Here is a 16,699-nt window from a genome sequence, read left to right as displayed (position 1 = left end):
ATGAGACTTGAACCTCTGGTGAGTTTCTAATTCACAAACCTTAAATCTACCCTCAAAACGTTTCGTACATATAAATAATTAAACTAGCTACCGACCGTCGCCAGTCGACTGCGGGACGACGGATTAGTAATATCGTTTCGCTCCTCTTGTCGTTACATCGTATATTCTTTTCTTTTTTATTTTTCTTTTTGTTTATTTTTCTTTAAAAATAATATTATTTTGCTTACGCGTTTCTTTTTCACTTTTTACTTTATTTTTTTTTTGTTGCTTTCTCTCTCTCTCTCTCTCTCTCTCTCTCTTTTTTCTCCCTCTCCTCCCACCTTACTCTACTTCTTCATACGCGTACAAAGTAATCCTCAAAATTGTACTTTTTTCTTTTTCTACTGTTTTGAATTATTTACATAAATACGTTAGTATTGTCGTTAGTATTGTATTATTGTGTCTGTGATCGATCATGTATATGAAGCCAAGGATTTTGCCGGTTCCATTGGAATTACAATTCCATGCGCAACTTCATCATCATCATCAACAACATCAACAAATGCTCTACAGGCAGCAACAACTTGCTCTTCGTCGTAATATATCAGGTATTATTATTATTATTATTATTATTATTATTATTATTATTATTATTATTATTATTATTATTATTATTACATTATTTAATAATAACGATTATCCCCTAATATCGTATACTTTTAATTATTACGAATATTATTATTACAAGTAGCACGTATCTTTAGATGTGCTTTTGAGAAATGTAACGCTTGAAATTCGTTTGAGAAAGAAAGAAGTAAGAAAAGAATAAAAAATAAAAACCGATCCAATTTTGAATATACATTTTATTTAGGTATAGATAGTAAACAAGGTCATCTATGTATCTATGTAAATACAGAAACTTCGTATTCATTCATATATAAATAATATCATATATATATATCTATATATATAAATTTATTATATCAATCGTAATTTAATAAATTTGATATATTATATATTTATGGAATAAATCAAATTTGAAAGATTAGATTTATCATTCGAAAGTACATACATACATACATACATATATTATATATATATAAACAAGTACTTATTCTACTACTCAAACTTTATACTGTCTCTCTCTCTCTCTCTATATATATATATATATACACACACACACACACACACACACACTTAGTATTATATCTATACATATACATTCTGAATATCGTGTATATATATATATATATGAGACAGGTAAACCCGTATAAGGATAACTAGAAATAGTAGTAGTCGCCAGTAGTCCTGCGAAAAGGCGAGAAATGAGATCCGTGCGAGATCTTCTCTCTGGTAAGATGAAAGGTGCCGACCTTCGTTCGAGCGGACAATCGTTATCTGCCGACTCGACGATTCGATCGTGAGAAGAAAAGAGAGAGAGAGAGAGAGAGAGAGAGAGAGAGAGTGAAAGAGAAAGAAAGGGACAGAGAGCGAATGTCGGCAATTATCCTACTCGGGGCACAATGCCACGACCGCAAAATCGTGGAGACAAGTGCAACAAGCCGCCGCACTGGTTCGGTCATGCGAGGAATCAACGCGCTTCGATGGAGTTCCCGTTTATCTTTTAAAGACTACCTTATTCCTATGCCATTCGTGTTACCTCATCCACGCATTTTTACGTATCCCGAATAACGTATCTTCACGAAAAGGATCCTCTTTGAATCTTCAATTTTCTTCTCTTCTTTTTCTTTTTTTTTCCTTTTTCCTTTTTTCCTTTTATTATTTATATACCTATACTTATCGTCAAAAATTTTCAATCGATCTCGTTAAAAAATTTTGTATAAATTTATAAATTAATTACATTTATATAAATATATATATATATATATATAGTACCTACTATAAAAATAATTTCACAATGGTAAAATTGATCAATAATAAAATCAATTGTTCGAAAATTAAATAATATTCTATTTTGTTCCATTTCAAATTTTGATATATCTAATTCAAAGAGATTTACGAGATTGTATATATTGTTCATTAAATTTAATCTGTTAAATTGAAATATAATATATTATCAGAGAATAATAGTTGAAGTAATATGTTTTCCTTTTGTTAATCTTACAGAGGACGTACAGATCACAAATAGATGGCCCGTAGCGTATCTCGGTGGGGGACCACCGCTTCCGGGTGACGTTAAGGTCGATTTGCAAAATCGAAAACTATGGAAACAATTTTACGCCGAAACTACGGAGATGATCATAACGAAATCTGGACGGTAATAATATATCCATGAATAATATATAAATTCAAAATATAGAAAAATTTATGCATAATTGCATGATTCGTAATATATAGAATTGTATGATTCAAAGAAATAAGAATTTTGTTTTCAACAAAAATCTTCTTCGTAATTATCTTTGAATAATTTTTTAATAACGATCGAAGGAATTATTTTGTTGTCCAAAAAAAAAAAAAAAAAGAAAAGAAAAAGAAAGGAAAAGGAAAAAAAAGGAACGGAAGAGAAAGAAAAAACCTAAAGAAAAAAAAAAAAAAAAAAAAAAAGAAAAAAAAAAGAAAAAAAGAAAAAAGAAAGAAAAAAGAGAAAAAGAATTGTCGCATATAGAATAGTAAAGAATTAGATGTCTCGATGATTCGAGGCGGACAGTAAGCAGAACGGTTCTCTCACGAAGAAAAGAAGCTTTGTCTCCAAAATTCTTTAGAATGTTACGTAGCGTGTCGAAGATGGTCGGCTCGGCGGGCGCCATAGGACCACTCCCCCTTTCTTCTGTCGGCTCGAAACTTCTTCTTCATCTTCTTCTTCTTCTTCGTCTTCTTCTTCTTCCTCGTTACCACCCTCGAAATGTCGCGTCGCGAAGCAAACATTTGTAACGCCAAATTGCTCTGCCTCAAAAACAGAAAAAGCAGTTTTGTTCTCGAACACGTATTATATACTTCAACGTATACGCATTTTTCTTATCCTTTCGGTTCTTTTTTTCTCTCTTTCTTTCTTTCCTTCTTTTTTCTTCTTCTTCTCCTTTTTTATTCTTCGTCGGTCAGAGGAAAAAAAAAAAAAAAGAAAAAGGAAAAGAAAAAGGAAGAACATTCGAACCTAACGAACTAATTAACGTCGATCGGCTATTTTTTATTTATTTATTTATTTTTTTTTCTGTTTTTTTCTTTTTTTTTTTTTTTTTTTTTTTTTATTATTTTGTTTTTGTAATAAAAATTTCATAATGGTCGGATCGAAAACATTTTTTCGACGAAGAGAAAAAGTAATTTCCTATATCTAAAATTTGCCTTTAGGCGAACTTCCTTTTCTTTCTCTTTATAATAAGATCGAATGAATGTTATACTTTTATCAAAAGTCATACATGAAATACAATAAAATACATACATACAATTTCCCCGGCAAAATTGTGATTAATGTTGAAAAATTTCTTATCTCTGTTTCGACTAATCAGAAAAGATATAGAAAAATTCTAATTAAATCGTGAACATATCGTAGATGAGAATTGATTAGATAGTTACGGAAACGTAGGCGTTTATGGTTCCACCCTTTCTATCAATTTTATCGCGCCAATCGGAGCATCTTCTTTTTTTTTCTTTTGTTTTTTCTCTTTTTTTTTCTTTTTCTTTTTTCTTTTTTTCCTTTTTTTTTGAGGAAGGTGCATCCGTACCAACAAACGGAAGTTACAACGAATCTCGATTTCCGGCTGCGTGACAATCGTCCTATTGTTTCCGGCAAAAAGAAAGAAAGAAAGGAAAAAAAAAAAGATCAAAAAAAAAAAAAAAAGAAAAGGAAGAAAGAATAAAAAAAGGAGGGAAAAAAAAAGAAAATACGTAGGTGCATATATAACGATCATGTTTCATCCGACTCGAGTTGATAACTATACTTTGCGGTAATTGATAACTTTGCAAAGCGGAAGTTTCCACTAGTATTGATAAATTTGATTTTAAATATAATAATTAATATTACATTATAACATATCATTTATTAATTATATATACATGTGCAATGTATAATAAATTTTTCAAAATTTTTTACACTTTACTCAATAATCGCTATAAATTATTATAATGATTATTATGAGAATTTTTATAGTTATTAAAATTATCATTGCAATTGTTATCGGGACATTTGTAATATTATTATTATTATTATTATTATTATTCTTATTGTTATTGTTATTGTTATTGTTATCGTTATTGTTATATCGAGAAAAATTTTTTAAAAACAATCCCTTTTTTGGGATTATGGGCGTTACGTACGTTACAATAGCAAGGAAGGTGTCTCCCGACTTGTCCTATCCGTTCATCCGTGTCTTCCGGTCTTCCTCATGAAATTGTTTCTTTTGGTGCATCGATGCACCACGTGCCAACCACGTGTGTACCGTATATGGCAAAACACATCTCGCTTGCTAACTCGCAACACGCAGAATCAGTATTCAATGTCACGATCGACTCCTTCTTTGAACCCTCACGCTTTCTTTTATCACCTTCTTCCGTGTCTTTTCGCCCTTCCAAGACAAAAAAAACGTGCAACGCAGAAGGATCATCTAGTCATCTACTTTAACACGTTCTCCATTACTATGTCTATTTATGTTCCATTCGTTCTTCTCAATTTTTTTCTTTTTCTTCCTTTTTCTATTTTTTATTTTTTCCATTTTTTCTTTTTTCTTTTTAATTCGACAACATTAAATTCATTACTTTCGATCATTCTTAATCATCATTTCTCAAATAACCAATTGTAAATAATTGTGCGTATATATATATATATATCTTTTTTATTTTTTTTTTTATTTGACAACTATTCTCATAATTTTTTCTGTCAATAATCCTTAATCGTCACTTAGCATACGATTGTATAAATATTTACATCTATATATCCATCTATACGAACAGCTGTTAAAAAAAGTATATATACATTTTTCTTTATTTTTTTTTTTTTTATTTTCATTTTTCTTTTTTTTTTTTTTTTTAATTAGACAACCATTCTCGTGTTATTTCTTAATTAATAATTTTTAATCATATAGACTTCGTCTATAACAGACGCCAAGGAAACATCGATTAGAGTTACTATTAATATATACACATATTAATGGAACGTACGCTGTTATATCTATCATGAAAAAAAAAATTAGGCACGTGCTCCTGATGCGCGCTCCTTATGCACTTCTAATCGAGACATCACAAGCTCCTACTTAGTCGATACGTAATCTCAAGAGCAACATCTTTCTACTTTCGAGTAGCGCCAGACACGAAAGTCGATGTCGCACGAGACTATAGTAACCATGGCTATCGGTCGTCATGGCGCGTCGCCGCGACGCGCCACGACGCGACGCGACGACGGTGCGATTCACTTTTCCACTTAAGCTTCCACCACCTTTTGGCGTTTCTCAAAATAGACTTTTTCGGTCTCTTACATTTCACTTAGATAAGACGAAGAGCAGAGTAGAAATTCATCAGCATTATTTTTGTTTCTTTTCGTTTCATTTCCTTTTTTATTTTCTTTTTTATTCTTTATTGTTTTTATTATTATTATTATTATTATTATTATTATTATTATTATTATTATTTTCAATCATTTCTAATGATAATTTCACGGTAAATAATTATATACCTACATCTATATTCAACGATGTTCAATTTTATTTTCTCTGAATAATTTTCAATCGCCATATTGCGTATAAACGTATCCATAAACAATTGTACATTTACGTATATCTATATATGAATTAATTATTTGAAAAATTATTTATAATTCGACGATATTAATATTAATTACCTTCGATAGATTTTAATCGCGATATCGCTCATAACTGTATAAATAATTGTTATATTGTATAATATTAAAAAAAAAAAAAAAAAAAAGAAAAAAAAAAGAAATTACTCCAACAAATGATATTTTATAAATATTATTATTTTTATAAATATTATCTATTAGCTTCGGAGAAAAAAACAACAAGTCATTTAAATATTAACCTTGCAAAATTCGAAAAAAGAAGAGATTGCAAAGATAAATTACGTGATTCAGTTTTGTACTCGTTTTTAAAAGAATAATCAAGAACGGTGAGAGACAAAGATATACAGAGAAAGAGAGAAAAATGAGAAAAAGAGAGAGAGAGAGAGAGAGAGAGAGAGAGAGAGAGAGAGAAAAGAGAGAAAGAGATGAAGGGATGAGAAATATTTGTTTTATAATATATCTTTGAAAAAAATCTGAAGATTAACTTGCATAACTCTAGAGACAAAGTATAACGATAATAGCATGACTCAGCTTTTGTACTATCCTTAAAAGAATAACCAAGGACGAAAAGAGAAAGAGAAAAAAAAAGAGAGAGAGAAAAAGAGAAGATATAAAGGGGTGAGAAAGAAAATTGCTAGAAAAGGTGCAATTAGGTACGCAAATGGACCTGACCACCGTAGACTGACTTATCGGATTATCCATAAATTTGAAATGTTTACATTTTTCGGTAAAACTCAGTTAAAGGATCGTTAGATAATAAGAACCTTTTACAAAAGTAAACGAAAGTTTTTTATATTTTCTGTTGTTTTGTTTTTTCTCTCTTTCTTCAATAAAACACGTTCGTTTGTCTCGATAATGTTAATATATGAAAATACTTATCCATTATTTTTTCGTTCTTTCATTTTTTTTTTCCAATTGTTACCTGTGTTAATTTACTTCTTTTCCCACACTCTCTCTCTCTCTCTCTCTCTCTCTCTCTCTCTCTCTCTCTTTCTTTTTTTTTTCTCTTATCTTTTCTTACGTGTCTCAAACCAATCCATCAAGCAACTTCAACGAAAAAAAACATAATGATTAGATGTTCTTTCACTCTCTCTCTCTCTCTCTCTCTCTCTGTCTATCTGTTTCTTTCTCTCGCTTTGACCTAACTTTTACAAGATCGACTACCTTCTTGACCCTTAACAAAAGTTTACTACTGTACCTGTAAGAAATATTTTTAGCAAAATGATCTTACCGACGACATGACGAAGCAGATCCAATGTAAAGATAAACTAGTCTCGTCTAATGTAAAAATGACTTTTAACGAAATTATATATTTCCTATTCGAAAAGTTTACACGATCTGTTAAACCCCTCTTCTTTATGTTCGTTAAATATCCCTGCAGTATTTTGGAATTGTAATATTTTTGAAAAATTATATATATATATATATATATATGCACACGTAGTATCGATAGAGAAAATAATTTGTAATTAAATGAAATAAAAAAGAAAAAAAATATAAATGAATAAAGTACAAGGAAAAAGAAAGTAAATTTAATTATATATTGTACAAATATAAATTTAATTATAAATATATGTTTAATAAATAAGTGATAAATAAAAAAGGAATAGATAATTAAAAGAAAAAATAATAATAAATAAATAAAAGAAAAAGAAACTAAACGTATAAACACGCACGATGGAGGATCGTTAAGTAAAAGATAATGTTTTTTTTTTTTTTTTTTTTTTTTTTGACTAAACGAAATAGAAAGAAGAAAAGAAAAGAAAAGGAAGTAAAATAAGGAAAAAAAAAAGAAAAAGAAAAGATTAAATAAAATAAGCGTCAAGGAGATAAAAAAAGAGAAAAATTCAATAATAAAAAATCTATATGATAGGGCTCATTAATGATCGTTCATTTTATTGTTTTATAAAGGCGCATGTTTCCATCGGTCAAAATTACCGTAAGCGGATTGGAAAAACGCACTCGCTATTGCATACTACTCGAAGTGGTACCGGCGTCAGATCGTCGACAAAAGTATGTCGAAAGTGGCGGAGGCGTCGACGAGGCAGACACGAAAAACGGCGGCAGGCTTTCGTCAAGAGGATGGATGTCGACGGGTTTTGCGGAGCCACAACCAGAGATCGATCGAAGGATATACCTTCATCCAGACAGTCCTGCGACTGGGGATCATTGGATGCAACAATTACCGATTAGCTTCAGTAAACTCAAAATTACCAACAATTCTGTCGAACATCAAAACAACGTGAGTATATTTGTATGCGCGCGTACACATCTATTTTCACACCTTTTTTTTATTTTAAATTAACAAAAAAAAAAAAAAAAAAAAAAAAAAAAAAACAGAAGAAGAAGAAAAAAGAAAGAAAATGTAAGATAGTCACCCAATTAATTACCACCGAAAGAAATACGAACGAAAGAGGAATGAAATCGCAATGTTTTTTTCCCCCGAAAGAATCGAAAAAACTAATTACGTAAATTTCTTTAAGTCGAAGAGAAAGAAAGGAAATAATTATTAAATTTTCTTTGGCGAGAGAAAAAAAAGAAATTACGAAATGTGAGATAGTCATTAAATTTCACGAAATCGATTACCAATGACAATTGTCTCTCGTAAACATGAAAAACAAAAAAAAAAAAAAGAAAAGACAAAAGTTTCGGTATAGAGGGCAAAATTGTTGTTAAAAAAAAAAAACCAAAAAGAAAGGAACTTGAAAAAAAGAAAACAAAAGAAAGAGAAAGGTGTCGAACTCATTCCCATTGAAAAAGCGGAAGGAAAGTGAAGAGGAATCTCGACAGAAAAGACAAAAAAAAAAGAAAAAAAAAAAAAGGAAAAAAAAAAGACAAAAAAAAAAAAAAGAAAAGAAAAAACGGAGGAACGGAAGCAAAGTTGAGGAGCAAGGGGAGACACGGGCCGGCGGCCCTTCATTTATCTGACCGAGCCGTATGTTTGGACAGCCACGGTTGTCCTCGGTCCCGTCTACCCATTCTCTCGATACATGTCTCTTTGGCTGCTCCGGTTTCGAATTACTCGTTCCCTTCTTCCCAATTTTTCGTACTCATATGCGGGAGGTCGCCACACACGATTTCTCACCCTATTCCGTATTATTATCTCTATACATTTCCAATGGACATTGCAAAAAAAGAAAAACAAAAAAAAAAAAAAGAAAGAAAAATATTACTGTTCAATATTAATATACTAATGATACCTTCCGAATGATTTGCATTTTATATACATATATAATATAAAATTTCTTTATATATATATATATGTGTGTGTGTGTAAAGAAAGTTAGAAAAACAAAAAGAATAAAACTGTCAATTGTACGAGATCGATCTTTAGACAAAACGATCTTAACGAGAGAAAAATAGAGAATTGAAGAAGAAATGAGAGAAGAAGTTAAAGAAGTGATTAGAGAAAGAAAGAAAGAAAGAAAAAAAAACGAAAAAACAAAGAGAGAGAGAGAGAGAGAGAGAGAGAGAGAAGAAGAAATAAGAACTGGAAGAAAGAAGATCTGCTTTTTATTTGTTTGTTTGTTTATTAATTTTTCTTTTTTTTTTCACTCTTCTTTTTTCTTCTTTTCTTTGCTACATCTTTTCTATGACTCGTTTCCCATACCGAATCTTTATCTCTTCTTCTTCTTCTTCTTTCTTTCTTTCTCTCTTTCTTTAGAAAAAAAAAAAAAAAAAAAAAAAACAAAAAAAAAACAAAAAAGAAACAAAAAAGAAAGAGAATGTTATTCATCGTTTTAGCACGTATCTTTGACGCGCGTAAAATCATTTAAGCGAGAAAGACCCGTTGTCTTCAATCCGTATTAACGCTTTTTCCATGGACATAGTTTGTGAGAGCTGTCTATAAAGGCCGGTCAGTTTGGTCGAACGTCAGGGGGTAGTTCTAAATCAGCTTCGAGATGAGTACCAACTCATGGTTGGTATGGGGATTACAATTTTCGCGATAGGTAAAAGATCATTTCGGCCGAAGGTACCGAGAGACTTAAGCTACTCGAAACGTTGAGGCATTTTGCCGTTTGTCCGTAAAGAAACGAAGATTAATACGGTCCACGACACTCTGTAATCGATATACCATCTTTTCCCTTTCCCTCCTCCCTCCGCTGCTCCTCACTCTCTTATCCCTGGCCCCCCAGCCCCCTTCACGATCCCGTGAGTAGGTTTGTGTTTACGCCTTGACCATCAGGCAGCTGCCGTCATGGCATTAAAGGTGCACCTTTTCGTAAGTCCTTTTAGCCTTTCACGGCGAAAAATCGAAAGGAACTTTTTCACGAGGAATTCTCACCCCATTCCTACCCCTCCTTTTTCTCCTATCCCCCTTCCTTGTTCTTCTCTTTAATTATTATTCTCAGACAATTATTTAATGAACGTTTACGCGTTTTTCTTTTTCTGCCCCCCCCACCCCTTCCCCCTATTTCCTTTTCTTTCTCTTCTAAACTTTTCCTTTTGCCTTCCTTTTTTTTGTCTTTTTTCTTTCTTCTGTTCTTTTTTTCTTCTTTACAAAAAATATTCCCATAGATACGTACTAGAAGCTACAATCGTATTTCAATAACGTTTACATTATCTTTATTACATAAATGGAATTATATTAATTTTCAAATGATAAATAAGAAAATAATTAATAATCCTTGGGGTTCGTAATTTTTCTTATCTACTAATGTCTAAAAACAAAAGAGGAAGAAAAAAATACGAGGACAAAAAGAAAAAAAGAAAAAAAAGAATCGAGAAAATAAAAGATCGGCTTAAAAAGTCTCGAAAAAGATCTAATCTAAAAGATCTCTTTTAATCTTACCCAAGAACTTTTGGTCCACTCAATATAATACTATTTTTTTTTCTTTCTACACGTATATATATATATATATATATTTTTTTTTTCTTTTCTATTTGCCGAGCAAAATATTTTTTTTTTTTTTTAATTAGAAACAAATATAGATCTCGACCGTCTATTACGATAATTTTCAATCTTCGTGTGTGAGGTACATGATTCCAAGAAGGTTGCAACGACGACAACGACGACGACGACTTGGCTTTCGAGAATCGCGTCTGCTTACAACAACATAGTCGTCGGCCTTCTTATACCGAGGCGCCAACTTATCTTCAACACTGCGTGGCGGCTTCTTTTGCTCGATTCCCCAAACTAATTACGAATTTAATAAAATTCTCTCGGGTCTCCCTTCTTTGCCCGTGAAGAAAAAAAAAAGTAGGAGGAGGAGGAGGAGGAGGAGGAGGAGGGAGAGGGGGCAAAAAAAAAAAAGAAATAAAGAAAAAAAATATATAAAACCAGTACCATAGAGAGAGAGAGAGAGAGAGAGAGAGAGAGAGAGAGAGAGAGAGAGAGAGAGAGAGAGAGAGAGAGCTAAACGATAATATCCCATACTCTTTTTCTTATTACATCAAATGACCATCTTAATTAATTAACAAAATGAATTAAACATATCAATTTAATAATAATCATATTTTGAACAACTTCAGAAAGGATTACTTTATCTTTTTTTTTTTTCTTCTTTCTTTCTTTCTTCCTTCTCTCTTTCTCTTTATCTTTCTCTGTCTCTGTCTCTTTCTCTATATTTATCGTATACTTTATTAAGTCGTACATTTGTTATTCTTATTCTTTCTTTTTTTCTTTTATTCTTTTTTATTTTTTTTTTCTTTCTTTCTTTTGTCAATAGATCGTTCTAACATCGATGCACAAATATCAGGTACGCATTTGGATCATCAGGTGCGACGATCTAACACGAATTAAAGACTTTCATAATTATCCCTCATCGGCATTCACATTCAAGGAGACAGAGTTTATAGCGGTTACGGCTTATCAGGTAAGAAAGATCGTAAACAACTCGATCATCGTTTTATCTATTACAATGTTATATTTTAAATATCATCCCGTAGATTATTTTTCTTATGAATACATTGATATAAAATGACGATAAAAATATTTATATGTTTTTATGTAATTAACTATACAAATGTCATAACTAATATATATATGTATATATATATATGTATAATTGTATTATGTTTGTATTATAAAAAATGAAAAAAACAAACAAACAAACAAATACATGCTCACGCGGGCGCTCGTACGAAGAATAATAAAGAATAAACAAATTTCTATTTCAGAATGAAAATATTACGAAATTAAAGATCGATAATAATCCATTCGCAAAGGGTTTCCGTGACTCTGGTCAATCTCGATGCAAAAGAAAATTCCCGAGGCAAAACAACGAACAGGAAGAAGCAAATCGATTGTCTAACGAAGAAGAGATAGCTACTTCCTTGGAATCAACGCAACGATCGACAATGGCAACAACAGGAGGATCACCAAGCGAGAATGAAAGTCTCGACGAAAGCGAATTGAGCGGTTCCGAAGATAGGAGTTCTCATTCGTCTATTAAAAATCGTCGTTTAAATGATCAAAATGATCAGCCAAAATTACATCGACCTTGGACAAACGATTCTATGCCACGTCCATCATCGATGGTCGTTACATTACCAATCGCTCCTGTTATTTCACCATCAACTTTCACCGATTTAATACCTATAGAATCATATTTACGATTATCTCATAGATTTCATTCGTTAACATATTATCCACAGTATCATTGATAAGCGTATAATTTCCATTAATTTTAATTAATATTCGCTCGTAGGATTTTCTATTCATTTGTCATTGAGTGAAAAAATTTTTTCCATATTCTTTTTTTCTTTTTCTTTTTTTTTTTTTTTTAATTCCTTTTTCTCTCGTTCTTCTTCTTTTTTCTTTGTCAATAATATCGAATTATCGGTCATCGGAATATTCGTAACTATCGTCATTAAAATTAATATACATTGTTTGTATGTATCTAAATGTAAAATAATAATGATTAATGTAAAGGCTAGTGAGGTACTAGTAAAATCGTGAAAATCGAAATTATCGTCATATTTTTTAAGTTAACATACAATCGTTACCAAAGATACATATAGTATACTTGTCGGATATATCATACCAATTAGACGACATAAAATGGCAATAAGTAAGCGAGAAGATTTTTATTGTAAATTATTTCTTTCTTACTTCCATCTTCTTCGCTTACATTTAACAAAGTATCTAGTTTCTAATAAGGAGACAAAAAATAACTAGTTAATTGAATATAAGTACCTATATATATATATGCACATACAATTATATATATGTATATTAATTTTTATAGAAATTTTACATAATTTTTATGAATTTAAGTCATAATGTGAATCAACTTTGTAAATATAAATTTTATAACAAGATTCCAATAAAATTGATGCCACATTTTGACTATTAATTCTGAATTTCTTTTTTTCTTTTTTTTTTTTTATTTGTTTTTCTTTTTCATGGGAAACGTGAGAAAAAAAATAAAAGTAAAAAATATTAAGATCAATTAGTTTCAAGATTTAACGTATAATATGAATTTTATAAAAATTAGAAAAAAATATCCTCCCTATATCCTGTAATGTTGCTCATTATTTATTAAAAAAGTTATTAAAAAAAAAAAAAAAAAAAAAAAAAAAAAAAAAGTTTAAAAAAATAAAATTTTCATGAATTATGTTTAATATTTCAGACACTATGAAAAACTTATATAAAATATATTTTAACCCATATCCAAGGAATGAATTATTAAAATAAATATTCATCCCTCGAACAAGGATAATGAACAAGAATAAATAATGAATAAACATATATGTATTATAATACTCTCAATTATATATTATATACTTATACTATATAATTATATAATATATGTATATAATATATTATACATTATATATTATATATATGTATACTATATAATTATATATAGTATATTTATATAATCTATATATATGTAGTATCAAATTTATGGATATAATTCAATATTTTTAAAAATATTTTTGTTTCCCGTATCCTTCATTAAAATATTTTCTCGAAATAGCTTTCACATTAAAACATCAAAATTATGAATGATCTAATCAATTTTATGCATGTGTGTGTGTGTGTGTGTGTATGTGTATCCATATATTTATACTTATACGTGTGTAGATAAATTTTATACAAATTATAATTAATTCGAATATAATGATCGAGATAAAAGCGATTTTTTGTTTTCTACTTAGAAAGCTTTGACAGTAACAATAACAACAAAAACGACAATAATAATAATGACAATAAAAGATCTTTCTTTTTTTCTTAGACAAATCGTCATTGTTCTCTTCTCTTCATTAGTTAATAGAAGAACAAAATAAGATAGAAAAGTATTAAGTTCGTCTAAGAAATGTGTTAAGTATTTCAATATATATATATATATATATATATATCATTTAACAACCGATGCACCCCTATTGAGTATCGATGTTTCTTAAAACACTTTGAAATCAGCGGGATACCGGTCGTACATCCTTTAGAGCCTTTAAAATGAACCATAAATTTTGACGATAATCTTTTCTCGTTTTTCTTTTCGAAATTCTGTTAGAACCATTTGTCATTCTCAATTGTTTTATAACTTTTCAATTTTTTTTTTTTTTTTTCTTTTTTTCTTTCGTTCTAATCTCAAATTAGGTACGAAGATTTTCTTTATAAAATTTGACGTGCGATATTTCATTTCTTTTTATTTTTTTTTTTTTTTTTTTTACTATATAATCGTAAACAATTCGTTTGATTGTTTGCCGATATAAATATTCGAAGAAAAAAGAAAAAAAAAAAAAAAGAAAAGAAATGTATAACTCGATCGAAATATGGAATAAAATTATTTCAGATATGCCTATTTATATAAACAGTTCAGTGGAACGTCTAACGGTATTGGGACACGTGGTTACTCTACCAACATAAGATTTTTCCAGTACATCGTCTGAATACTCAATCGAACACCGGAATCGCAAAACGCTCAGCGCTCTACGTACCGTATGCGTTACGGCTTCTTCTCGAGTCCCGGTTGACATCGATTCATTGTCAAGACGACAATGCATATTCAATTAGTTCTAATATATATATATATATATGTGTGTGTGTGTGTATATATATATCGTTCCTTTAAATCTTCATTATACAGAGTGATTCTATCAAATACCTGTAACAACGTTCAATCAATATTCGAATTGTATATGTTGAAATACAAAAAAAAAAAAAAAGAAGAAAAAAGAGAGAGGAAAAAAAATATAATCAAAAATGAATATTGTCAGGAAACGATTTAAGAAACACCCTGTATATTATATCTATTACAAATATACCTTATATCATAATGTTATTTTATACATAATATACAATTTTCCCTTACAGATGAACAGATACGTTTAAAAAATTTATATATGTTGACATGAAATATATATTATGTATATATATATATATATATATTTATATATGTTTATGTGTATGTGTGTATATACCTGTTCCGTAATAGAAGTGTGATTTAACGTTTAGAATCCAAATAAATCCAATGGTACCAACCATCCTCGTTTGTAAAGCTGACGAAAGCTATTGCGACTTAACGGATACATTGTTTTTCTTCTTAAAAGATAAATTAGAGCTCATATTACCTGGTAGACAACACCTATCATCCCCATGACCATTATAATATTTTGGACAATAGGGTGGTAGTACACTATTAAAACAGAAAGAACCTCTAATCTCATTAGGGGTGTGTTGTCCCATTGGAACGTAGACACCAGCTCTCTGTGCGATTTTTGGCCCAGAAGGACATCTACGTGAGCATGATTCGGCTATTGTACTTCGACCATCGTTGTTAAGACTAAGTGCCATAAAGCATACTGCCCAAACGTGACTGCAAAGCTGATCGTTTGATCTACCCTCGCAAAATGGTTGAATCTTACCACCGTTAACACAAAAATCAGCATGACCCATACGCATGGATTCACCATAATAACCTGCATTTGTATGCATCACTTCAACGAAATCAGCATCGCCACTGTCCAATCGATTTACTCGACCTGGACGAATAAGTGGCTTGGCTGGATCCAAACCAATTATTCGATTCATTCGAAATAAAAGATAATTTGCCATTATACCACATATATGAGCTCCTAAGGAATGTCCGACGCAGGTTGTACGTTGAATGGGTAAACCGAGATTTCTTAAACTCGTTAAAGTCCTTGATAAGCAACGAGCAACTGGATGAAGATTCGATACCGCTGCTGGATAACAAGGTGCTGCAGCCAGTGCGCCCCAATCAACCAAGAAGACATTGTAGCTACTATTCGTCAAATAGGCATCACGTAGCACCGCAATTGGTAATGTATTATCGCCACCTGTTATACAATCACAATATTTTTTTATCTAAGTTAAATTTTAAATGCGATCAGGATGAATTCCGATTATCTACGATATATACGTACGTATACCGCGAATGATTTTTCTTTTCTATTTTTATTTTTTTATCTTGTTTCGTCTCTTTTCTCTCTCTCTTTTTTTTTTCTTTTTTTTTTTTTTTTGTCATCGTCTACGATACACGAGAAAGGTAACACGATTCTCTGATGGTGACACCGTGTCAATAAAAAAAGAAAAAAAAGAAAAAGAAAAAAGAGAAAAAGGAAAAAAAAATTCAAGAAAAGAGAAAGAAAGAAAAAAAGGAACAAAATGAAATCGTTATTAGTAAAACCACCTGCATAGCCATGAATAAGAATGATATTCTCCCTTGTGGCATCATAATCGTGTCTAAGCCAATCTGATTCCCTCGAATCGAGTTCCCTGCGATTATTTCCTGGTGTATATAAATAAACACGAACTTCAGGATCCGGACAGGAGTCTCTGTCGTTTCCACGTCTCCAAATGCAATTCTCATGTATATAATCGGTCACTGCACCATTCTGTATAGCTTCCTCGATAGGTCCACGCGGTCTTTTACCATCCAACGAAATAATTTTTATCGACAATATCGTTATAATTGCAATCGATTGCAATAACGTTGATTTCTTAACGAACATTTTCTTTTTTTTCTTTTTTTTTCCTTTTTTTTTTTTTTTTTTTTTTTT

At 30.5% G+C, this 16,699-nt stretch overlaps 2 protein-coding genes across 2 annotated transcripts in view; one reads left to right on the top strand and one right to left on the bottom strand.

Annotated features, from left to right (window-relative positions):
• Positions 1-255: 255 nt before the first annotated feature.
• LOC124433087 (T-box transcription factor TBX6-like) lies at positions 256-12,908 on the top strand. The gene is made up of 5 exons (XM_046982656.1): positions 256-587; positions 2,107-2,257; positions 7,637-7,967; positions 11,395-11,541; positions 11,846-12,908. The coding sequence occupies exons 1-5, from the start codon at positions 455-457 to the stop codon at positions 12,329-12,331; spliced, it is 1,248 nt and encodes a 415-aa protein (XP_046838612.1). The 5' UTR covers positions 256-454; the 3' UTR covers positions 12,332-12,908.
• A 1,497-nt stretch (positions 12,909-14,405) lies between these two features.
• LOC124433107 (phospholipase A1) overlaps positions 14,406-16,699 on the bottom strand; it is a 2,449-nt gene continuing 155 nt past the window's right edge. The window contains exons 1-2 of the mRNA XM_046982712.1: positions 16,330-16,699; positions 14,406-15,976 (exon numbers count right to left, since the gene is read on the bottom strand). The exon at positions 16,330-16,699 is cut by the window's right edge and continues 155 nt beyond it. Of these exons, the coding sequence (XP_046838668.1) occupies positions 15,186-15,976; positions 16,330-16,651 (1,113 nt within the window). The 5' untranslated portion in view covers positions 16,652-16,699 and the 3' untranslated portion in view covers positions 14,406-15,185. The remainder of the gene's footprint in view (positions 15,977-16,329) is intronic.

This window comes from Vespa crabro, chromosome 2, assembly GCF_910589235.1.
Source record: "Vespa crabro chromosome 2, iyVesCrab1.2, whole genome shotgun sequence".
Lineage (NCBI taxonomy): Eukaryota > Metazoa > Arthropoda > Insecta > Hymenoptera > Vespidae > Vespa > Vespa crabro.
This window is presented reverse-complemented; position numbering and strand designations above follow the sequence as displayed.